The 26,722-nt window shown below is 39.6% G+C and overlaps 1 protein-coding gene across 1 annotated transcript in view; it reads right to left on the reverse strand.

Moving 5' to 3' along the window:
- MAP3K20 (mitogen-activated protein kinase kinase kinase 20) overlaps positions 1 to 26,722 on the reverse strand; it is a 167,998-nt gene that overhangs the window by 84,213 nt on the left and 57,063 nt on the right. Inside the window, exons 3-4 of the mRNA XM_052653665.1 lie at positions 7,547 to 7,634; positions 1,210 to 1,311 (exon numbers count right to left, since the gene is read on the reverse strand). Coding sequence (XP_052509625.1) covers positions 1,210 to 1,311; positions 7,547 to 7,634 — 190 coding nt within the window. The remainder of the gene's footprint in view (positions 1 to 1,209; positions 1,312 to 7,546; positions 7,635 to 26,722) is intronic.

The following is a 26,722-nucleotide window of genomic DNA, read 5'->3' on the forward strand; positions in this document are numbered from 1 at the left end:
TGATGTTCCATGAAAATGTCTTGAAGAATGAGAAATTTTAAGACTGATTTGAGATGTCTCATGCATGAATACACAATTAAGTTAATTAACACAGCCAAAGCCTTAAGTATACCATCCTAAACATAGAGCTTATTATTCTTATAAGGTAATGAAGTATCACTCAAGCTGCAGCATTTTGCATGAAACTTTTTTTTTTTTAATTTCCACTTTCTCTATTTGAAGAACTTGGCAGGTGTTGATGAAACTTAAAACAGGATAATTCCCCCAAAGGAAAGACTATTACTTTTGGAAGTCTCTGTGTGACTTTCCAGTGAAAGTGAAGTATGAGTTGCTTTCCTTATTGAGTACTAAATATCCTTTTATTTGCTTTGTAAAGAGATACTTGTAGAGATTGGAGCAGCAAAATGCAAAGGAGCTAATTGCCCCAGTAAAATTTGGACACACTTGCTTTCCAGGGGTTGCTAGAATACAAATGTAACCATCAGCATTCATTATTTAGATTAAGTTGTTTCCAAAGCAACTTTGACAGTTATAAATAAAACTCAGAAACATTCAGTTAGGAAAATGGAAAAAAGATAAAAATAAATGGAGTTTAAATTGCTTTAGAGAGCATTTGTGTATGAAGGAATTTATGAGGGAAAAAGAACTAGGCACCTTGTTTAGGGATTTTGTGTATTAAAAAATATTCCATTTCCAAGGGTGATTTTCAAGTTTACATTAAATATAAAATAAAATCTGAATTGCTTTTGCATTGAAGGCCAAATAAAACTTTTTTGCAAGTGGTTACTATTTTTAGCATATTATTATGTATACAAAAGAAGTAGAACTAATCCTACAATAAGTCACGTTTTCTGGATACTGCGGTCTGAGACTTACAGAACAATAACAGAAATATGATCTTTCCATTTAATGTATTGAGCAAGCTGGTCAATTACAGTGTCACAAAATGGGACAAAAGTATCTTCCTTGGAGCCACTGATTTTGCTGAAACTTGGTTTTTGGTAAAGAAGTAAAGAAAGGAAAGAGAAAAAAGGAATGCAGCAGTGGAAAGGCAATGGCCTAAAATATTATGTGCACAGTAAGCTGCAGAATTCTTGCTACTTTTGTCTGAAAAAAAAAAAAAGCTTAAGACAGAATAAGAAATCTTCCAACTTAACTCACCATGTCAGGATCTCTCCAACTATGCTGTAAGAATACATGAAACATTACCTTTGGCTACATCAGTGGCCCAGGTCATAATGTGATCCATGTCCATTTCTTCACTTCTGTTACTGTTAATGTAATCATAGAGTGATCCCAGAGAAGCGTATTCTGTTTTCAAAGGAAAGATAAGCGTAGAATTAAAACCAAGGCACAATTCACAAATAAGACTGCATGGTTTCATTGAGAAAATGTGCTAAAAAATTTAACAAAAGACATTAAAACTTATTTTAAAAAAAACTGTTCGATGCTGTGGTTTCTCAAAATTAATATCATCATGGAAAGAAATCTGTCAAAGACAAGACTGCCAGCAGAATAGATAATATCTTCAGCTGGTGATGAAATCAAAAGCTATTTGGATGGAATTCAGAAATACAAAGGTGTTGCAAGAATGCATTTGAAACAAAGGCAGGCATGAATATAGGTATTTCAAAAAATTGTTATTCTTAGGAGATAAATAAGGTTAAACACATAAGTCAGAGGGTTATGTAACAATGTAAACAAATCAATACTTGTTGCATCAGGATTTACATTAGTCCTCAAATTTTAAGCTTTACAAAAGGCCAAGAAAGTGAGAAAATTCCTTCAAAAATGGTTTTGAGATATAAATTACATATCATAAAATTCACCCACCATATGTGCACAATTTGATTTTTAGGAAACTTACAGATTTGTGCAATAATCACTACAACCCAATTTTAACCTTTTCACGATCCCAAACAAGTCCCTTCTGCCCACTTATAGTTAATCACCACTGTCAGCCCCAGCCCTGTGATTTATCTTTTCTCAGTCTCAAATGTGCCTTTTCTAGACATGTCACATAATGGAATGAAACAATATACGGCCTTTATGTCTGACTTCTTTCTCTTCATATAATGTTTGCAAGACTCTTCTGTGTTGTAGCATGTGTCAGTACTTCATTCCTTTTTATTCTTGAATAGTATTTCACTGTCCTGGAGAAGGCGATAGCACCCCACTCCAGTACTCTTGCCTGGAGAATTCCATGGACGGAGCCTGGTGGGCTGCAGTCCATGGGGTCGCGAAGAGTTGGACATGACTGAGCGACTTCCCTTTCACTTTTCACTTTCATGCACTGGAGAAGGAAATGGCAACCCACTCCAGTGTTCTTGCCTGGAGAATCCCAGGGACAAGGGAGCCTGGTAGGCTTCCGTCTATGGGGTCACACAGAGTTGGACACAACTGAAGCGACTTAGCAGCAGCAACAGCAGCACCAGTATTTCATTGTATTGATCTAGCACATTCACTTTTTTCATTCACTGGGTTGATAGATATTTGCATGGTTCCTTTTCTAGATGTTATTTATCAGGTGGAGAAAATTCCCTTCTATTTTTAGCCTGCTGAGATTTCTTATTATAAATGGGTGTTGTAGAATGTCAGATTGGTTTTTGTCTTTTATTCTACTATGGTGTTTTACATTAATTGATTTCAGATGTTAAATCAACCTTGCGTTTCTGGGATAGATCCCATTCGGTTGTAATGTATAATCCTTTTTATTGGTAGATGGATTCAGTTTGCTAATATGTAGTGAAGGATTTTTTTTTTTAGTCAAGGATTTTTTCATCTATATTCAGGAGGGATGGCAGTCTGTAGTTTTCATATTATGGTTCTGTCTGGTTTTGCTATTAGGAAAATGCTGGCTGTACAGAATGAACTGGCAAGTGTTCCTTCTATTTTCAGAAACAGTATGGGAAGGACTGGTGTTATATTTCGTATAGAAATCATCAGTGAAATCACCTGGTTTTGGAAATTCATTATGGAAACATTTTAAATTATGAATTCAAATTTCTTTACTTGCAGTTTTGGTTAGATTTTTTGTTTCTTCTTGAGTCAGTTTTGAAAATTTTTGTATTTTTAGGGATTTTTTCATTGTATCATTTTCATTTTAAATTGCCTAATTTGTTGCCATAAAGTTGGTCATAATATTCCCTTATAACCTTTTTAAATTTCTGTAGGGACCATAATGCTGTCTTCTTCTTCATTTCTGAGTTTGCCAATTTGTATTTTCCTTTTTGTTGGTCAGTCCAGCTAAAGGTTTGTCAGTTTTACTGAGCTTTACAAAGACCAAAATTTTAGTTTCATGGATTGTCTCTATTATTTTTCTGTTTTCTATGTTATCTATTCTGCTCTAATCCTTATTATTTCCTTTCATTGCCTTGCTTTGGGCTTATTTTGTTCTTTTTGTAGTTTGTTAAGGTTAAAGCTTAATGATCAATTTCAGACCTTCTTTTTAAATAAAACATAGATGTGGTGTTGTTCAGTCGCTCAGTTGTGTCCAACTCTTTGCAACTCCATGGACTACAGTATGCCAGGCTTCCCTGGCCTTCATCATTTCCCGGAGTTTGCTCAAACTCATGTCCATTGAGTCGATGATGCCATCCAACCATCTCGTCCTCTGTCATCCCCTTCTCCTCCTGCCCTCAATCTTCCTCAGCATCACGGTCTTTCCTAGTGAGTCGGCTCTTCGCATCAGGCAGCCAAAGTATTGGAGGCTCAGCTTCAGCATCAGTCCTTCCAATGAGTATTCAGGGCTGATTTCCTTTAGGGTACTGGTTGGATCTCCTTGTTGTCCGAGGGACTCTCAAGAGTCTTCTCCAACACCGCTGTTCAAAAGCATCAATTCTTTGGCGCTCAGTCTTCTTTATGGTCCAACTCTCACATCCGTATGTGACTGCTGGAAAAACCATAGGTTTGACTATACAGACTTTTGTCAGCAAGTGATGTCTCTGCTTTTTAATATGCTTATAAATTCCCTCCTAAGTATTACTTTGTCTTCCACCTATGATATTGATATGCTGCATTTTCATTTCCTCTCTGTTGAAAATATTTAAAAAACCATTGTAGTTTCTTGACTCATTGTTTAGAAACATGTCATGTAATTTCCAAACATTTGGGACTTTTCCAGGTTTCTTTCTTGTATTGATTTTCTAATTCTATTGTGATTAAAGAACTCTTCAATCCTTTATTTTAACTGGAGGATAATTACTTTACAATATTGTGATGGCTTCTGCCATGCATTAACATGAATCGGCCATAGGTACACATGTCCCCCCACCCTGAACCCGCCTCCCACCGCCCTCCCCGCCCCATCCCGCCAGGCTGTCACAGAGCACTGGCATTGGGTGCCCTGCTTCATGCATTGAACTTGAACTGCTCTTCCATTTTATTCAGTTCTTTTTGATGCATTAAGATTTATTTCATGATTTAACTTATCATGCATGCTAAAGAATATGCCCTTGAGAAGAATATGCATTCTTTGTTTGGTGGTGTGTAGAGCTGGTTGAGAGTGTTTGTCAAGTCTTCTATATCCGTGCTGATTTTCTATCTAGTTGTTCTTTCAATTACTGAGAATGGGGATACTGAAACCCCTTTGTTGAACTGACTGGTTCTCTTTTACAGTCAGTTATTGCTTCATGAACTTTGAGGACTTGTTGTTAACTGTGTAAACATTTACAATTGCTATATCTTCCTGATGTATTGATTCTTTTTATCATTATGAATGACTCAATTTATTTCTAGTAATATTTCTTAAGTTTATTTTGTTTGAAATTACTATAGTTGCTCCAGTTCATCCTTATTGCTTGATCGGTAGTACAGAATTAAGACGTTTCCAAAAATCAAAGAATGATCGAAGACGATCCTCTATTGTACCTTTTCTTTTGACTTTGGAGATTCTAGTCATCCCATTATTTTGTAGATCTGAGAAAAAGATGTTCACTTCCCTTCCAAGGGAAATAAAATGGCAGCTACCTCTTGGACTCTGTTCTAAGTCTTACAAGCAGGTTTTAGAAAATCGTCTCTGTGATGAGAAGTTTCGGCAAACACACATGCATGGGTGCACCTATACACACTCTCACCCAGAAATAATCAATTCTCGTCCCTTCACTCACAAAGAGAAAACTGAGACATAGATCATCAGGGACCCATCTATGGAGCTTTGGCAGAATCAAGACAAGACTTCATCTCTCAGTTCCTATTCCGGTGTCCATTCCTTTCCATCACTCTGATAAATTATTCTTTCAAGTCCTCAGAATGAGTGACAACAGCTGCCTGATGCAACAACCTTTTTTATTAACAAGTACACTCAAGACGGAATAGGTACAAGCTATTCAAGGTTTCCGCATCAGGACTCCAGCATCTGAGAAAGACAATGAGGTTCTAAAAAGAGGGAGCTAGTTGGATCGGGTGATCACGGTTTTCGTGCCTGCCTTACTTACTTACAAGTCTGCCACACTAGCTTTCATTTCAAGAGGCGAGGCAAGTGCTCTCATTTCCAACCCATCTGACCTTCCACACGACTCAGCTGCGTCTGCACTAGCATCCTTCAGTGATCTGCCGGGGGTTGGCTGAGGACACTCAAGTCTCTTACGTAAAACGGAGTGGTACATTCAGTCTTCCACATCTATTGGACCTAAAGTGTGCTCATAGCCGTCCAGAACCTAGCTTACGTATAAGAAGAGGAGATTCTGCATAAAATCAATTGAGAAACTTACACCACTGTGGTTCTACCATTATTTGGGTAATCTTGGAAAAGTACCTAAGTTAGAGTTTCAGTTTCTTACGTGAAATAGGTTATTCTAAGTATTAGATAACATAATTTATAAGGAAGTACCTAATCCAGTCCTTTTTATTGAGGGTATTTTGTTGTTATTTTAAGACAATATATAAAGACAATCCAAGTTCTTACCACTACAGCAGAAGAAAAGAGGGCTGCCTGATCTTTTAAGGTTTTCTTGTTTGTTTTATTTTGGTCAAAGAACTGCCATGATAAAGAACTCGGGTCAAAGTTACGTATTGTAAAATTGAACACTATACTTATCATAGACCTGAAACAGTGTCAGACTTTATTTTTTTGGGCTCCAAAATCACTGCAGATGGTGACTGCAGCCATGAAATTAAAAGATGCTTACTCCTTGGAAGGAAAGTTATGACCAACCTAGACAGCATATTGAAAAGCAGAGACATTACTTTGCCAACAAAGGTCCATCTAGTCAAGGCTATGGTTTTTCCAGTGGTCATGTATGGATGTGAGAGTTGGACTGTGAAGAAAGCTGAGTGCCGAAGAATTGATGCTTTCGAACTGTGGTGATGGAGAAGACTCTTGAGAGTCCCTTGGACTGCAAGGAGATCCAACCAGTCCATTCTAAAGGAGATCAGTCCTGGGTGTTCATTGGAAGGACTGATGCTGAAGCTGAAGTTCCAGTACTTTGGCCACCTCATGCAAAGAGTTGACTCACTGGAAAAGACTCTGATGTTGGGAGGGATTGGGGGCAGGAGGAGAAGGGGACGACAGAGGATGAGAGTGGCTGGATGGCATCACCAACTAGATGGACGTGAGTTTGAGTGAACTCCGGGAGTTGGTAATGGACAGGGAGTCCTGGCGTGCTGCGATTCATGGGGTCGCAAAGAGTCGGACATGACTGAGCAACTGAACTGAACTGAACTGAAGCTGTTTATTGGATTATTATACAACTATGAATATCAGTTCAGTTCAGTTCAGTTCAGTTGCTCAGTCGTGTCCGACTCATTGCGACCCCATGAATCGCAGCACGCCAGGCCTCCCTGTCCATCACCAACTCCCGGAGTTCACTCAAACTCACGTCCATCTAGTTGGTGATGCCATCCAGCCACTCTCATCCTCTGTCGTCCCCTTCTCCTCCTGCCCCCAATCCCTCCCAGCATCAGAGTCTTTTCCAGTGAGTCAACTCTTCTCATGAGGTGGCCAAAGAATAAAGTAATATAAATGGGTGCCTTTCCGTATTTTTATATGGCAAAATTTTCTGTGTGCTCCATTTTGGAAAGGGTATTTCCATCAGTTATAAATTGCAGTTCCATATTATGCGATAATTTAGATCAAGGTCATTACCAACCCAGATGACCAAACCTGAAAAACATTATTCTCACATCAGAGACCTTGAAGAAAGAATGCTCTAATGGGATTAAAATGCCTTGTGAAAAATTACAACATGAGTAGCTCAAGAAATCTTAATTTGTAAAAGGTCACAGAGTTACAAAAAACATCGCTCATTTCAACTAATTAAATGAAATTTTAGTTAAACGGCACCTTTAAATATTGGTATTGCAGCTGCGAGTGCATTTAAATAGCATTTACACAGATATAATTAGCACAATTAAACATGGGTAGAAGTGGAAACACCATTCTTAATTATATTGATATAATCAGTTTTATTAATGCTTTATAGCAACAAAAGTGACATCTGACAGTAGCACACAATTCATGACAGAACGTAACATTAAGCATTTGAGCATATTAAAGAATCTAAAGCTAGGTAAATGGGGAAAGAAAAAAGTCAAATAGAGTTCCTACCTGTGACAATACCATAGTTGGGAGGTTCGAGAATTACTCCATAAAACTGGATGATGTTTCTGTGACTGAGGACGCTGAGTATTTCTGCCTATACAGAAATCAAATACAAAATTGCATAAAATTTCACATTTATAAAAGTCTCATAAAACAGATTTTCTATTCAATTTTCTTTTACATACTTTACAAGGATGTGTATGTGTTCAACAAGCATGTGATACTAATAAAACAGTATCTTTGGCAGTCTTCTTGATAGATTAAGAATTTATATTGAAAGTTTCTGAAAAATTTTTTAAAGAAATGGGGTTGAACTGGCAGCAGCAGAAGTGCTTACTAGATAGAAATCCAACATGACTGACAGTAGAGGGGGATGATTAAAGAGGGGAGATGCATATTTATTTAAGTAAAAGCCTTCTTCCTTTAAGTCAAACAGATTTTTTTTTTTTCCTGCATAATATCCCCACTGGCAGACTGCAACATGACTAAATTTCTATCAGTTGGATGAACAGTTAAGACAAAATTGGCTCAGACAGTAGAGTCTGCCTGCAATTCAGGAGACCTGGGTTCGATTCCTAGGCTGGGAAGATTCCCTGGAAAACGGAATGGCTACCCATTCCAGTATTCTTACCCCTCTGTCCATGGGATTCTTCAGGCAAGAATACTGGACTTGGTTGCCACGCCCTCCTCCAGGGGGGGTCTTCCCAACCCAGGGATTGCATGTCTTTTATGTCTCTCGCCCTGGCAGGCAGGTTCTTTACAACAAGCACCACCTGGGACACCCCAGTAGGAGACGATTTTTCATTAAAAACGTGTGAAACTTGCTTGCAAGGTAGTTTGACTAAACAGAAAACAGAGGTTATGGGTTGACAAGGGGTCAATATGGGAGCAAGAGAAAGGAGCCATTATTAGTGACTGGATAAGACATTCATTTTATCAAGGTTGATTAGACAATTTGTTTCAGTAAGTGTTGAAGGGGGCTATAGAAATAATTCCTTAACAATTACTGAGTGTTCACTGCCTGTAGAGGTTTCTCTGTATTCATCAAACAATCTTCTCCTAATTTAGTTTTCCAAGTAGAAAGAAAATATACTAACCGGACAATAAATACAATTATCCATCCATATGGCAACTTTATTTCTAAATCAGCATAAATGAACTTTGTTGTAAAAAGAGTTCATGTGACGTTTGGAGATCATAAGCCCTCTGTTTTTCAGTGGCAGATCAACTCTCTGTGAGTAAAGCATGAGAGTTCAATGTGAGGACACATTAATGTTGGAACCAGTATTGGTCAAAATCAGGCAGTGTTATCCTTTGGCACTTTTTGATATATTCTTCAGAATATCTAAATCTCGAAGCCATTAAAAATGTTTTCAGCAATAAGAATAAATATAAGAATATTCTGAATCCTTGGACAATCATTTTATAATTCAGCATGACATGGAATTTTCAGTGTTTTAACTAGCTTTCATGCTTACATTTAAGATACTAACAAATTATATCTTGGAGAGAGAATTTATCTCTTCAGGTGTTGGTAAGCATGTCTAAATGGTCTTGAGTAGGTATATGCTAATAACAGAACAACTATTATCTTGTGTGACTTTGTTGTGCTCATGTTTTAATTTTTTACAGTTATGAAAAACTCTTGCAGTATGATTTGCAAGCAAAAGATATTTTTATGGAATAAGGCTTTAGGTTCCAATTTAATAAACTAAGAATTTAACATCTCGAAAACAACATGCTACTTTAGAATGTTGTACTAGTTTCATGAAAATGGCCTAATAATAAGTAGAGATAGGTTAAATAAATAAGTGATATTTGCAATAAATGGAAATCATGATACCTGTTAGCAATTCAAACAAGCTCCAAAAGAAATACCTGGGATTAACTGAATTATTAAAACCTGTGCTTATAGTAGCCGGTATCTGAATGCAAGTGGATGTATTATAGAGATTTGCCTCTATAGGCACCTGCCTGTCAATAGTTCATCAATGGAAATTGCTAAGTATGCAGCAAATAATTTTTCCTTCAGTTGTTGTTTTCCCATTGTTTTCCAGATTTAAATTCTGGGATACTCTAGCAAATGGCTTACACATCAAAATAATGGATTAGTGGCTTGAAAAAGTTCAGCTTTATGGTAAAAAGGAAACATAATAACAATGAAGGCTAAAATAATGCTCTGTTGTGCCAAAAAACTTAAATATTTTTTATACTATTAAAACTAAGAAGATTTGGTACATATCTACAATGAAATATTACTCAGCCATAAAAAAGAACAAAATATTGTCATTTGCAGAAATATGGATGTACTTAGAGAATACTGAAAGTGAAAGTATTAGTCACTCAGTCATGTCTGACTCTTTGCGACCCCATGGATTATGTAGCCGGCCAGGCTCCTCTGTTCATGGGATTCTCTAAGCAAGAATACTGGAGTGCATAGCCATTCCCCAGTAGTTTAAAGGGGAATAGCCATTCCCCAAATTTAAGAAGATAAGAGCCCACATTTAAAAAAAAAAATTAAAATCACACATAAAAGAAAGGAAATGGGGAGGAAATAAAATATATTATTTGTGTTTATCTCTAGGTAGCAAACGGCTTCCCAGGTGGCTCAGTGGATAAAGAATCTGCCTGCAATGCAGGAGACGTGGGTTCAGTCCCTGGGTGGGGAAGATCCCCTGCAGGAGGGTATGGCAACCCACGCTAGTATTCTTGCCTAGAGAATTCCATGAACAGAGGAGCCTGGTGGGCTACAGTCCATACGGTTGCAAAGAGTCAGACATGACTGAAAAAAGTGAGCACGCACTAGGTAGTAAAAAGAATCATAACTGATTTAAAATTTCCACATATTTCTCTAATTCTTTACAATAGCCTCTATAATTTTTAATCAGAAAAAACAATACATGCATGTTATCCATAGTATGTATGACTAGAGCATATAAATATTTAAAATACTGTTTTGCATGGAAATTTTGATTTTCCTAGGATTGGATCAGAAAGAGGTAAAATTCTTTCCTTACCTCCCCAGAACTACCCTAGGTATATAAGGACTAGTTTAGTTAATCTCTGAGCTATGAGTTTCTCCTGACTTGCATCCAGAACAAACATCTCCTGGGTTATTCCTGAAGAAGTCCATAAGCTCTGAGAGGCCGTGAGACAAAAGTCTGGACACTGAGTATACCTACTCAGACTCTGGTTCAGTGTTTTATTAAATGGTCATCCTCTCCCTTCTGACATTTGTTCTCATAGCCCACTGCTCTTCAGAGAAGCCTTGCTTGCCTTGCACCTTGTCTAGTATAAAACCACACGAGGGAGAAAGATCACATGCTTTACACAGCAGAAGCTCAACAGCATTTGAAGGGTGGATGAATAAATAGTATCTGACAATAATGATATTAAGTGTATTTAAATAACTGCCATGCTAAGAGTTCATGTAAGGTAAATGTTTACTCTGAACAGGGCAGTGAGAAGAGTACAATGCCTGTGGGTGTGGATTTGCTTCAATATTCATTCTGTTCTTTTACAGGCATAAGGGTTACTTCAGGCTATTATTTCATAAGAATGCAGTCAATCAATTATACAACTACAGTAGAAGCCACATTGAAATTTGTGTTCACGAGCCCTTTGTTAATGTGAACTTTCAGAATAAAGCCTTGGATAGCTGCAAGTTGCCTCTTGCAGTCCATGACAATCAAATGGGCAAAACTTCTTGAGAGCCCTTCCTTGTCTGTCTATTCTCCAAGCATGCCCTCATTGAACTTTTTCAGATATAGAATGGAGAAGCTTGCTTAATCTTAAACCTTCTGCTTCCAGCTTTCTACCCAATGCATTGTACCATTTATATTTCCAGAATCACCTCTGCAAGTAAGCCAGCTTCTTATCGAGTCCACATCTTGCCCACACCATACCCACTGTAGCAGGCACTCCTCTACCACACACTGAAAAGTGGAGCCCTGATCCTTAGTAGTGGGGCTACATTTCACACGTGCTTTCTGCATAGACTGAATGTGTTTCCCTAAAATCCATATGTTGAAACCTGACCCCCGAAGTGATGGTATAAAGAGGTGGGACCTGTAAAAGGTGATGAGGGTAGAGCCTCATGAATGGAATCAGCGCCCTTATAAAAGAGCTCCCTCGCCCCTTCCTTCTGCCACGTGAGGACACCGCAGGAAGATGGCCAACTGTGAATCAGGAAGTAGGTTCTCACCAGAAATTGACTCTGCTAACAACTTGATCTCGGACTTCCCAACCTCCAGAACTTATGAGTGTGTTTGTGGTTTATAAGTCACCCCATCTTCAGCATTCTGTTACAGCATCCTGAATGGACTAAGACAGCCCTCTTCCTAGGCTTGGGCCAACATCACAAAACTCTACACAACTGAATCAGGCTTCTAAAGAACAGGATGGGTTCGAAAAGACAATGCCCTTGGTCTTCTCAGTACAGTGTACCTCTTATCATTATTCCCACAGAGCCCAGAGCTATTTATTGTACTTAGCAGCAGAATGTAAGGCACAATGGGAAATACTTGGTTTAAAAACTCCGAAAACAGGGACTTCTCTGGTGGACCAGTGGTTAAGAAATCTCCAGCCAATGCAGGGGACCCCGGTTTGATCCCTGGTCTGGGAAGATCCCACAAGCATGGAGCAACTAAGTCTGTGAGCCACAATTACTGACCCAAGCTCTAGAGCCTGCGCTCTGCAACAAGAAAAACCACCACAATGAGAAGCCCCACACCACAACTGGAGAAAGCCCATGGCACAACGAAGATTCAGTGCAGCCAAAAAAAAACCAAACAAACAACCCTAAAACAGCAGTGTATAAGGTCAAACATCCTGCTTTTTCAGGCAAGAAGTAGGTAGACATTCTCTTCTGTTTGAGGCTCTGATTACAAAGATAATTGAGGCAGAATGCACTCTCTAAGTAATCAGAAGATTTACACGTGTCAGATCACAAGAACCAGTGTCCAAAAAAAAAAAAGTTGTTTACTTCATTGCATTTTCACTCCAAGAATACTATTTTAGGGGCTTTTTCCTAAAATAAAAACTTGATTCTTGCAAGATGGAAAACCAGCTCCCACTTCTAAAAAGTCAGTGCTATAGAACGACATTAAAAATAGGTGAGGATGATTTTCAATTCTGTGTTGAATCACCGGAGTCATACCCAGGTTGTGCTCTTTGAGTCACTTTTACACTTAATGAGACCCATTCAATAACACAGGCACACGACAAGCAGCAAATCTCTCAGTTCTGTAGGTTTTCTTTCAAATGCTGCCCTTTAGGTATTCAGGGAAATAAAGAAGGATAAACAAACTGAATTCAGGTTCCATAATATAATACAGCCTATATTCCTCATGGCGTATGATATCATGAAGACGTTTCTTTGGAAGAAAAATGGCTAGAAATACTAAGAAGGAAAAATAAACTAGTCACTCTGCTCAGGCTTCGTGAACAGCCGAGATGGAGTCACGCGGGAGGCATTACAAACATCACTGGTGCTGGGAAGTCTTTATTGCTCAATGGTTTTCCTGGTGGGTTGCAGGAGACTTACCACGTGCAGCTATCAGGACAGCTGCCTGGGCTCCGTTCCAGGGATCAGGCTGCTCTCCAGTTAAGTATATACCCAACTAAGGACAGACTAACCTGGCAGGATGGAAGGCTGGCTAAAACTGAATGAAATAAATACTGAAGAGTTAAGGACGGGATGTAAGAGATATCCCAAGGTATAAAAGACTGAGAGATTTTAGATTCTTCATGCTCAGCAACAGAAGGTCACTGTGATGACATGAAAAAGTCAGATATATTGTAAACCTGTATTCAGTTTGGATAACAAAAGCACATTCAAGCACTCAATTTTCCACTAAACAACTTATGTAACTTGGTCAAAGAGATCACTTGGGGCTAAAATTACACAGAAAACCTCCCCAAAGAAAGCCCTTGAATAAGACTTGACGTATGAATTAATGAAGGGTTAGGCTTTTAAAAAAATAATAAAACACAATATAATGTAATCAAAACTAGGTCAGTGGAAATTTAAATTCTAGTTCCAAAATGGATGGCCCTGGAGCCACCTGGTTACTCTGACCCTTGTTTCTTCCTAGAAAATTATTTTTTGCTGGACAAAATTATCTTCCAGATTCCTTCATGCTTTAAATTTCTATCTATTTCTATATATATATAAACAAACAAACAAACACCTAACTTGATGTATTTCTAACAGTTGCTTTACTCAGAGTGGGTTCTCGATAGATATGTGATAAACTGAACTGAGGTCATTAACTGTGGTGTATTAGGATACCCTCTGGAGTCAAACAGGCTGGAGGCAGGAGTCTTGGCTATGCCTCCTATAAGCTGGGTGACTTAGGGGAAGTGATTTAACCTCTCTAGGCTCCAGTCTCCTTAAGGGAGAACAGAAATCCTACCCTAGTGTCTAGAAATTCCAGGTATTTAACCAATGATAATTCCTTTCTCTGAAGGTCTTCCTTTTCCTTTTTAACCAGCTTATCATTCAGAGTCAAGACAAGCTTACGAGCAAAGATCAGATTTCTTCCACACTGGATTTCACTTTCATAATTGGCTTGTATTAGTTAGCTTCATGCATTTATCATATTTGACTTTCCATGTTTATGTGTGCTGTGTTGCGCTCAGTTGTGTCTGACGTTTTGTGCGACCCGATGGACTGTACGCCCCCAGGCTCTTCTGTCCCTGGGATTTTCCTGGCAAGAATGCTGGAGTGGGTTCCCACGCCCTCTTCCAGGTGATCTTCCCCACCCAGGTATGGAACCCACATCTCCTGCATTTCCTGTATTGCAGGTGGATTCTTTACCCACCCCCTTTAAAAAAATACAATAAAAATATGAGTCCTTTCATCTAAATATTTTTTTTAACAAAAGCTGCCTTTGCTCAAAGAGATTCCAATCTGCAGACTTCTGTACAAAACAGCTAGTACACACTGAGTGTCTACTGTGTCAAACAATTCATATAGATAGCTTTAAAAAATAATATTTTATATTAGTCTTATTTTATAAAAATATTTTACTTCTTTGGCTGCTCCTGGTCTTAGTTGCGGCATGTGGGGACCTCGTTCCCAGACCAGGGATCAAAACTGGGCCCTCTGCATGGGGAAGCTCAGCCACTCAACCACTGCAGCAGCTCCTCTGCATGTTCGCTGCAGTACTGGCTCCTCATTGCTGTGTGTGGGCTTCTCTGTTGCGCTGAACAGCGGCTACTCTTTAGTTGTGGTGCATGGACTTTCCGTTGCAGTGGCTTCTCTTGTTGCGGAGCACAGGCTCTAGGCTCGTGGGGTCAGTAGCTGTGGCTGACGGGCTTAGTTGCTCCGTGGCATGCAGGATTCTTCCTGGACCAGGGATCTAACCCATGTCCCCTGCACTGGGAGCAGAATTCCTAATCTCTGGACCAACAGGGAAGTCACCATCCATTTGTTTTTATTTCAGTTTGTGATCTTGTTCTTTAATTCTGAACTCTTTTATATGTGCTGTGAATACATTTGCTAATGTTATTTAATGGCTTAGATTAATCAAAGCCCACCAGGCTCTTCTATCCATGGAATTCTCCAGGCCAGAATACTGGGGTGGGTTGCCATGCCCTCCTCCAGAGAATCTTCCCAATCCAGGGATTAAACCCAGGTCTCCCGCATTGTAGGCGAATTCTTTACTGTCTGAGCTAGCAGGGAAGCCCAGATTAATCTAGAGAACCAAAATATTATATAAATATAATTCTAAAACACTTGCATGCATTTTTTGAGCAGAGGTATTTATTTATCCAAAAATCATTGCAGATGGTGACTGCAGCCATGAAATTAAAAGACGCTTACTCCTTGGAAGGAAAATTATGACCAACCTAGATAGCATATTGAAAAGCAGAGACATTCCTTTGCCAACAAAGGTCCGTCTAGTCAAGGCTATGGTTTTTCCAGTGGTCATGTATGGATGTGAGAGTTGGACTGTGAAGAAGGCTGAGCACTGAAGAATTAATGCTTTTGAACTGTGGTGTTAGAGAAGACTCTTGAGAGTCCCTTGGACTGCAAAGAGATCCAACCAGTCCATTCTGAAGATCAGCCCTGGGTGTTCTTTGGAGGGAATGGTGCTAAAGCTGAAGCTCCAGTATTTTGGCCACCTCATGCGAAGAGTTGACTCATCGGAAAAGACTCTGTTGCTGGGAGGGATTGGGGGCAGGAGGAGAAGGGGACGACAGAGGATGAGATGGCTGGATGGCATCACTGACTCGATGGATGTGAGTTTGAGTGAACTCCGGGAGTTGGTGATGGACAGGGAGGCCTGGTGTGCTGCGATTCATGGGGTCGCAAAGAGTCGAACACAACTGAGCGACTGAACTGAACTGAACTGAACTGATTTATTTATCTGTGTTTTAAATATATGTAGTATGAAGACTTCCCTGGTGGCTCAGATGGTAAAGCGTCCGTCTACAATGTGGGAGACCCAGGTTCGAGCCCTGGGTTGGGAAGATCCCCTGGAGAAGGAAATGGCAATCCACTCCAATACTATTGCCTAGAAAATCCCATGGACAGAGGAGCCTGATAGGCCCCAGTCTATGCGGTCGCAAAGAGTCAGACACGACTGAGCGACTTCACTTCACTTCATAAAGAAATTAAAGGAAGAAATGGAACAGGTAGTTAAAGAACCTGATGAAAATAATCAAGTTTCAGAAAGGTGAGTAATGCAAACATCATTCTGTCTGGTGATGATATATATGCGATTGGTAGACTGACCTTTTAAAGCCTCAAAGCAAATCACGAGTCAAAGCCTTCTACTATCACAGAGACATTTTAAAACTTGCCTAAGGGCACAAAAAAATGGCAAAGCCATGTTTTTAACACAGATTGTCTTATGTCAAAGCTCTGTTTATAATCACTAAACCCTCCCACTTTACAAACCTAATTTGAATACAGAATGGGATGTTAGTTTATAGAACATCTTAAAATTATAATAGACCTAAAAAAATACCAAAACTCTCTAGTTAGTTACAGAAACGTGAGAAACAACTCTTCATCAACTCCCTTTACGGCCCCAGCCACTACCTCCACTGTAAGATTTCCAAGCCTTCCTGACACTCAACTGGGCAAGGTCAAGTCAAGAACCAAGATCTAATTCTCACTAGGCCATCAGGCCAGCAAGAAACGACCAAATTTATAGTTAATAAAACCAGTTAATTGCACAGCATGAAGCACCCTCTCTCTATGCAAAAATTACATGGTTAGGAATTTTGAGCAACTCTCACAATCTGATTAGTTAAGTGCTTTATAATATTACTCTACAGTGCAACAGAGTTTGATTATTTATATCCCATTAGAGAAATGTTTGCTACATTTATTATAGAAATCTGCAAAATCATTTAGAAGAATTCAGGCAGATTTAATTTTTAAATAGTCTGAAAAGTCCTTTCACATCTTGTAGACTCCAATTAGACAGCATCTGGAATACCTGGATTCTTCCATTGAATGATTTCACTATTTCTGGGTTCTGTCAGCATACTCAAACAATAATTAATGACAAAGGCCGTGTGTGGTGTCTGCCAGACTGTTGAGTGACAAACAAGCACCGAACCCCAACAAATATATGGTAAAAAAATAACCTGGAATCATAGACTCTTAAGACGATTTCTCCCTGAAGGTTTAAAGAAGAGACAGCCTCCATGTAAGCCAACTCTCCCATATTAATAACCATCACCACCACCACCACCACAATCTTTCTTTTCACTAACCTTCATGCTGAAATCTAAGTCCTTCTTTGTGTTCAGTAGAGATAGTAAAAGATAACATCTGAAGGCTAATTTTCATATCACACTACATTTTAGGTTTTCCTAAGCCTAGACTCCAGCAGTTGGTGATGGACAGGGAGGCCTGGCGTGCTGCGGTTCATGGGGTCGCAAAGAGTCAGACACGACTGAGGGACTGAACTGAACTGAACTGAACTGAAGCCCAAAGCTGGATGAATCATGAACTGGAATCAAGACTGCCAGGAGAAATATCAACATCCTCAGACATGCAGAGGATACCATTCTAATGGCAAAAAGTGAAGAAGGCCTCTTGATGGTGAAAGAGGAGAATGAAAAAGCTATCTTAAAACTCAACATTCAGACAACTAAGATCATGGCATTTGGTCTCATCACTTCATTGTAAACAGAAGGGGAAAAAGTGGAAGAAGTGACAGATTTTATTTTCTTGGGCTCCAAAATCACCACGGATGTGACTGCAGCTGTGAAATTAAAACACCCTTGCTCCTTGGAAGGAAAGCAATGACAAACCTAGACAGCATATGAAAAAGCAGAGACATCACCTTCCCAACAAGGGTCCCTATAGTCAAAGCTATGGTTTTGCAAATAGTCATATACAGATGCAAGAGTTGGACCATCAAAAAGGCTGAATGCTGAAGAATTGATGCCTTTGAACTGTGTTGGTGGAGAAGACTCTGGACAGCTGGAGAGTTCCTTGGAAAGCAAGGAGATCAAACCAATCAATCCTAAAGGAAATCAATCCTGAATATTCATTCAAAGGACTCATGCTGAAGCTGAAGCTGCAATACTGTGGCCCTGATGCAAACAGCTGACTCATTGGAAAAGACCCTGATGCTGGGGAAAGATTGCAGGCAAAAGGGGATGGGGGTGGCAGAGGATGAGATGGTTATATAGCATCACCAACTCAATGGACATGAATTATAGAAAACTTTGGGAAATAGTGGAGGACAGAGGAGAGGGCATGCTGCAGTCCATGGGGTTGCAGGAGTTGGATGTGACTTAGTGACTCAGTTCAGTCGCTCAGTTGTGTCCGACTCTTTGCAGCCCCATGAATTGCAGCACGCCAGGCCTCCCTGTCCATCACCAACTCCCAGAGTTCACTCAAACTCACGTCCATCAAGTCAGTGATGCCATCCAGCCATCTCATCCTCTGTCGTCCCCTTCTCCTCCTGCCCCCAATCCCTCCCAGCAGCTTAGTGACTAAACAAGTCTAAAAACTCTAATTCTTATCAATTTTTTTGACATGTCTTATTTTTCCATTTTTAGGGGTTGTCTTACCTAAATTTATGCAAAAATACCAATCATTCTAAAAACACACTCAAGTAACTGGTAGAGCCACCTGACGGAATGTATTCACTTTTCAGCCCAATATTGAGGTATCGTGTAAACCTGGTTACTATGGCTCTCCTCAAAAACATCTTTATATTCCTCTGATCCAAAAGAAAATTTTTTACATTTTTAGGTTCAATCATATAAAGTTATAATTTAAGTATAATCATCTTCAGTTAAGTCACTCAGTTGGGTCTGACTCTTTGCGACTCCATGGACTGCAGCACGCCAGGCTTCCCTGTCTATCTCCAACTCCCAGAGCTTGCTCAAACTCACATCAATCAGGTTGGTGATGACATCCAACCATCTCATCCTCTGTTGTCCCCTTCTCCTGCTGTCAGTCTTTCCCAGCATCAGGGTATTTTCTAATGAGTCAGCCCTTAGCATCAGGTGGCCAAAGTATTGGAGCTTCAGCTTCAGCATCAGTCCTTCCAATCAATCCAATTCAGGATTGATTTCCTTTAGGATTCACTGGCTTGATCTCCTTGCTGTCCAAGAGACTCTCAAGAGTCTTCTCCAACACCACAGTTCAAAAGCATCAATTCTTTGGCTCTCAGTTTTCTTTATGGTCCAACTCTCACATCCATACGTGACTACTGGAAAAACCATAGCTTTGACTAGACAGACCTTTGTTGGCAACGTAACATCTCTGCTTTTCAATATGCTGTCTAGGTTGGTCATAGCTTCCCTTCCAAGGAGCAAGCGTCTTTTAATTTCATGGCTGCTGTCACCGTCTGCAGTGATTTTGGAGCCCAAGAAAATAAAGTCTCTCACTGTTTCCATTGTTTCCCCATCTATTTGCCATGAAGTGATGGGACTGGATACCATGATGTTCGTTTTCTGAACGTTTAGTTTTAAGCCAGCTTTTTCACTGTCCTCTTTCACTTTCATCAGGAGGCTCTTTAGTTCCTCTTTGCTTTCTGCCATAAGGGTGGTGTCATCTCCGTATCTGAGGTTATTGATATTTCTCCCAGCAATCTTGATTCCAGCTTATTCATCCAGCCCAGCATTTTGCATGATGTACTCTGCATATAAGTTAAATAAGCAGGGTGATGATATACAGCCTTGACGTTCTCCTTTCCCAATTTGGAACCAGTCTGTTGAAGCCTCACTTGGAGAATTTTGAGCATTACTTTGCTAGCATCTGAGATGAGTGCAATTGTGCAATAGTTTGAACATTCTTTGGCATTGCCTTCCTTTGGGATTGGAATGAAAACTGACCTTTTCCAGTCCTGTGGCCTCTGCTGAGTTTTCCAAATTTGCTGGCATATTGAGTGCAGCACTTTCACAGCATCATCTTTCAGGATTTGAAATAGTTCAGCTGGGATTCCATCACTTCCACTAGCTTTGTCTGTAGTGATGCTTCCTAAGGCCCAATTGACTTTGCATTCCAGGGTGTCTGGCTCTAGGTGAGTGATCACACCATCGTGGTTATCTGGGTCATGAAGATCTTTTTTGTACAGTTCTTCTGTGTATTCTTGCCACCTCTTTTTAACATTTTCTGCTTCTGTTAGGTCCATACCATTTCTGTCCTTTATTGTGCCCATCTTTGCATGAAATGTTCCCTTGGTATCTCTAATTTTCTTGAAGAGATCTCTAGTCTTTTCCATTCTGTTGTTTTCCTCTATTTCTTTGCACTGATCACTGAGGAAGGCTTTCTTATCTCTCCTTGCTATTCTTCGGAACTCTGCATTCAGATGGATATATCTTTCCTTTTCTCCTTTGCCTTTCATGTCTCTTCTTTTCTATTTGTAAGGCCTCCTCAGACAACCATTTTGCCTTTTTGCATTTCTTTTTCTTGGGGATAATTCTGATCACTACCTCCTGTACAATGTTACAAACCTCCATCCATAGTTCTTCAGGCACTCTATCAGATATAATCCCTTGAATCTATCAGGTCTCAGTAAAAGGAATATTTGTCATTTTCCTGAACTGGTTGGTTTTCAATCCCCATTGCTCAACAACTTATCATGTTACATTTTTCAAGTTGATTGCTAGAAAGCTTAGGCACAAATTTGTTGCCTATATCTAGAAAGAATAAAGAACCTCATGAGTGTATTTTTATTGTACTATTTTCATTTTTGTTTCCATTTTGTTTTTTTACCATATTTTCCCTTTGCCCCATTTTCCTATTTTAATTTTTCAAATCTCATAATTTGTATTTCTATTAGCTGCCTTAAATCATTTTGACAGTGAAGCCATACAATAAAACAGTATTTTGTATTGTATCTCAAACTGGACTCTTCAAGATAAGACTCCAGGGTCCACAGATGGTCCCTGGTGGCCCATCAGAAAACTGAAAGAAACACTGGTCTAATCGAAGGGTTACTTCTTGGTTACTTCTCTGTACACAAAGATACTCTCCTTCACTGTTTCTCCTCTGGCAGCCTTCACCAGCATTCTGCTTTAGCAATTCATGACCATCCCTTAGATCTTTCTATTACCCCCCATCTCAAACGCAGAAGGCCCTCTTTCACCTTAACCTTTTAGCCTTATTCACCTTAACCTTTTAGCCTTGTTCACCTTAAACCTGCTCTTCAGTTGATCTTATTAAGGTCTCTAGTCCCTTAATTCATTTCAGTTTTCCCCCACTAATCAACTGGTTCTACTGAAAGAAAGTGAAAGTCGCTCAGTCGTGTCCGACTCTTTGTGACCCCATGGACCATACAGTCCATGGGATTCTCCAGGCCAGAATACTGGAGTGGGTAGCCTTTCCCTTCTCCAGGTGATCTTCCCAACCCAGGGACAGAACCCAGGTCTCCTACACTGTAGGTGGATTCTTTACAGCTGAGCCACAAGAGAAGCCCCATTGTGGCTTCTTTCTGTTGAAAGAAACAGAGATCCAAAGTAACAGTAGTTAAACAAGTAGCTCATACTGTCTCAGAATGTGAAGGCTGCAGGAAGCCCAGTATGGAAGCGCCACGATTATTAATACAGTCTGCCTTACCATCCTTTGCACTAGTTTACATCCTCAAGGTTACCAGATGATCACGACACAACCCCTGAGGCAGCAGGAAAGAGGAAAGTGTAGAAGGGCATTCTCTTAGGTCAGCTTTCTCTAAAGAGCGCTCTCAGCAATCTTATCCAATGAGTTCTGTTTACATCTCCATTTATTGAACGCTAGAAGGCTGTAGCAGTAATTTCGAGTATCTCCAGTGTCCTCCCTTCTTCACTCTCTGTTCACTCAACAAATATTTACTGAGTATTTATGTGCCAGGCACTATTTTTTCGGGGCTGAGGATAGTGATGGACAAGATGGCAAAGCCATTGCCTTCACAGAGCTTACAATTTAGAGAGGAAGACAGACGATGATGATATCAAGTAATAAACAAGATCATCTTTATGAGTTACCTACAATAAACCTTGACTCTACTCACGGCCTTTAGCTACCCTTGTCTTTTCCAGCCTCAGATCACTATGGATGCTCTACACCAGAGAAACAGGCATAACTGCCCTTGGTATTCCTTCCTTACACTTTCTGCCTTTCTGTCTGAGAAAAAGGTATCCTTCCTTCCCAGATCTTACACTGACGCCTGTGCTCTTTTTTTTTTTTCCCCCCACCTGTGCTTTTTATATCTCTCCTTTTCACTCAGGACATATAATCCATCAATTATATCCTTTCTGGAACAATCTCTTTCTAGTTCTATCCTCTAGGCCTAAAAAATGCTTGAGTTTCACCTCTCCAAGAAACAAACAACTTTGCTTGACCCTCTTCTCAAACTACTTTTCTAAACATCAAAACGGCTTGAAATAATACTTTTCACTAAGTTCTGTTTCTTTGCTTTTTATTCATTTCTTAATCCCATTATATTTGGCTGGATTTTTATTCTATTGTTAAAGTTTCCCTAACTAATTCTGAATTCTGATCTTTTCTGTTAAATACCCTTTATAGATTCTATTCTGAGTTTTTCAGTTAAATATAAGCTCCTCTGAACATTCTGATAAAGTCCCTTAGATCTATACCTGTGCTATTTCCTGGTATGAATGAAAACAAGAGACACAGGCATTCTAAGTTTTATAAAAATAAAATAAACCCCTACTATCAAACCTCACACAATAGCAGGGGAAAAATAAAAGTGCATAATAATAACATGCAACACAATGATTATAAGAAGTAGAAAGTGTTGTGGAGGACCCACATAGAGATTAGGTGAAGCTGGGGGTAATGGAAAGCTTCAGTTAGACAATGGAAAATGAATTAGGCTTTAATTTATAGCTGGAGAAGGCTTGGCATTCCAAGCAAAGGGAACAGCAAGAACTTTGTTAGAGACAGCATGGGCAGCGTGTTTGAGAGACAGTAGCACTTCTGTTTGCTTGGAATGTGGAGTATACATGGGAGAACACAGATAGGTAAAGGAATTACAAGCCTAGCTAAGAAGCAGTGAAGCCAAGATTCAACCCAGGTAGTCTGGTGGTAAAGCCTATGATTTCCACCATGACATAGTACAGCCTCTCTCACGAATGAATGTCAGTTTTCAAAATCACACAGATGTACATGTTCTACACATGCACAGAGATGTACACGCACACACATTTCTATATGTTACAAAAGGATAAACAAACTCACCTGTGACTATACATATACATAACAGGAAATACTTTAACATATTTACTTCATCTGAGTATGGAAAGAACTCTAGAATCAGAATCAAGAGACCTAATTTAGCCTTGGTTCTGACACTCAAAGGCTATGTGATTCGAGGCCTCAGCTCACCTACTGATAAATGTCAAAATTTGGAGGTAAAAAGGACCAAATGAATGATCTAAAGTCCCTTAAATTCTAACTTCCTGACTTAAATCGGACTAAGCTGACATGGGGTGGGACCCAGGCACAGGTGTGCCTTAGAAGCTTCCCAGGTGAGTCTAATGTGCACTGGCCTAGACAGTGGTTCTGTGGCAGCTAAACTGTGGCCTCATTATTTAGGAGCTGGAAATGCTGGGGCTGAATTTCAACTTTATCATGTCTAAACTGTGTGGCCTTGCAAGTCCCTCAGTATCACTGAGCTTGCTGTCATCTCTAAAATAAGAAAATCAGTGTCTACTTAAGCAGCTGTGAGGGCCACATATACCTGGACAGTACATGCCGGGCACCTGGTTTACCTCAATAAATCATTCCTAGAGTGAACAAAGATAAACTGTTTAGAAGATACACAGAACTGATCTCAGACACACAGAACACCTGCTAGAACTATGAAATTCTGGAAAACAGATCCAAAGATTGACAGCAACTGCACAGTGAAACTCATAAAGGAGACAAGAGGCCGGAACACAGGTCTGGGCAGAACAGTGAGAAAAGACCAGAGAAAGTCTAGTGGACACAGCATTGGAAGAGCGTGAAGGTATGTCAGCCTACAAACTCAGGTAACACCACAGCTGCTGGAAGACTCTAATCCAAAGACCAAAATATACCACAGATGACCCCAAGTTGTTAAGCCTGGTTCTTCTAATCTCTAAACAAATCTTACAGTTCCCTACTATTTTAAAAATAAAGTGCCAAGCTGAAAGAAAGTAAACATTACTTCTCTTTTCCACACTCAGGGTAAAGAATCCAGCTTAACCATCATTAGCCTCACAATTACCACGTTTGCAGAAAGAATGAGAATTTGGTGGGGCTGTTCTTGTGCTTCTATTTCCTGCCCGTTCTCAGATCTCCATGTCAGAGGTCACAGAGGAGCACACTGCACCATTATTCTTTTTCCGAACAATTGCCTCTGGCCCTGGCTGTCATTCATCATAATGAGGTTTCTGTTGTGTTAGTGTAATCAAATGAGCCCAATATATGTATGACACCCTCCATTCAAATATGGAAGGACTACTGGCTCAAAGTCAATCAGAAAAATATTTCTGAATTATTTTTCCAGGAGTGAACATCAATCACAATGATCTATCATCTCTAAAGTAAGGATATTACCTCCCAGCTCTAAAGACTGTTGGGGGAATGGTGGCACTGAGCCAAATACAGGCATGGGTGGCACCAGAAAGGTAAGGACTAGGGTTTGGGGTTCTGGTTTTTCACTATGTGCCACTCAGCAAGTTACCTGGCCTTTCAAACACTAGGAATCTGTGGAAGTGGGGATAATAAAAACTTTCAAAATTTTTATTTTGGAATAATTTTTAGATTCAGAGAAAAGCTGTTTAGAGAATTTAGAGTCATAGGTAAAAATAGAGGCTCTGTAGAGCCCTAGTCCCAGAGAAGGCAATGGCACCCCACTCCAGTACTCTTGTCTGGAAAATCCCATGGACAGAGGAGCCTGGTAGGCTGCAGTCCATGGGGTCGCTAAGACTCGGGCACGACTGAGCGACTTCACTTTCGCTTTTCACTTTCGCTTTTCACTTTCATGCATTGGAGAAGGAAATGGCAACCCACTTCAGGATTCTTGCCTGGAGAATCCCAGAGACATAGGAGCCTAGTGGGCTGCCGTCTATGGGGACACAAAGAGTCAGACACGACTGAAGTGACTTAGCAGCCGCAGCGGCAGCAGAGCCCTAGTCCAGTTAATATATTACTGTAGTACATCACTATTAACCAAACTTATTTTACCTGTTGCTCTGTGAATTCCTCTTTGTGGTCTAGGACCCTCTCCAGAGGGTTCACATCACATTCAGTTGTTATACCTCCCTAATCTCCTCTAGTCTCATATCACAGGGTTTTAATACAAATCAAATAAATGTGAAAACACTTCGTAAAATGAAAAGGAATATTAGAATATGATTTACTATTGTTAGGCATTAAATGAGGCTAGGCATATAAAGCACCAAGAAAAGTGGACTGTATTAAGTCCCAAATATGGGTTATTAGCATTATTATTATAAATGTTTATACCCATCCTACAAAATGATGAGTTCTACACATCTTTAACAGTTGCTCGGGGTTCACAAATCCTCTCCAACTACAGATTTTCCTCTGTAAGAGGACAGCTTTATAGAGATAGCCCTTGACCAAACCTTCAGAAACATCTTGCTCTAACCAACTGAGTTAGCAAAAGCAGCTCAATCTAGCAGAGGAGAAAGGACAAGAGATGGGGTGAAGACAGAGGGACCAGCGGAACCTCAGAAGCCACAGAGGTTTCACTTTGTCATCAAACATCAATCTTAGTCCTGGAGCTACACAAAGAAGCCACAAAATTCAAGAGGGACCATTTCATAAACATCAGCAAAGGAACCAACATTTACATATTTCCTGTTAAGCAATCTGTGCACAGTTTTCAAGCATCATTAGGAAGATAGAAAAGATGACCTGTGGTGAGGGGGAGACAGGAGAGTGAAGCTTTCTTTATCGCTCAGTGCTCTGAGCTTGCCAGCTTGCCTGGGAGAAAGCTCAGTCAGAATCCATGCCACTCATACAACTCATCCCTACAATATCAGGCAACAGTGAATACATTCCAAGTTGCTTTAGAAGAACAAAATAAAGGAGAAGCTCTGGAGCTGAATGTGTCCTGAAAGCCACTAAACATCCTGCCTCTCATAGCCTAACATTTTACTAAGAAGTGTTCAGAAGCTTTTCATGTTTCTTCACATGTTTAGTAAATTTTTATTGTATACTGGTCAAGAATGTAATTTAGTATAACAAAAGAAAAGTAAACAAATAAATACTATTTAAATACAAAGTATAAAGGTTATTAAAAAGAATGAGGTAGCTTTATCCATACTCACATGGCAATTATATATAAAGTCAAAAATTCAAGTTGCAAGATAATATATATATAACAAAACGATCTAATTTTTAAACTTCTTTTTAAAAAGATAATTGTGGATTCACAGGCAGCTATGAAAAATAATTTAGAGAGGTCCCATACACTCTTTACACAGTGTACCCTAATGGTAACATCTTGCATAACTACAGTACAATAATATAACCAGAAAACTGAGGTTGGGACAATCCACAAACCTTATTCAGATTTCACCAGTTTTATACACATTGTATGTGTGCGTGTGTTTAGTTCTACACAATTTTATATTACCCGTATTCAAGTGATCATCACAACAGTCAAGATACAGGCAGATACAAATTTCCCTCATGCTACTCTTCTTTGGATGATTCATTTTTTCATGGAGCGGAGAGAGTATTGCTGTTAGTCACTAAGT

The sequence above is a fragment of the Budorcas taxicolor genome, chromosome 2 (assembly GCF_023091745.1).
Source record: "Budorcas taxicolor isolate Tak-1 chromosome 2, Takin1.1, whole genome shotgun sequence".
Classification (NCBI taxonomy): Eukaryota; Metazoa; Chordata; class Mammalia; order Artiodactyla; family Bovidae; genus Budorcas; species Budorcas taxicolor.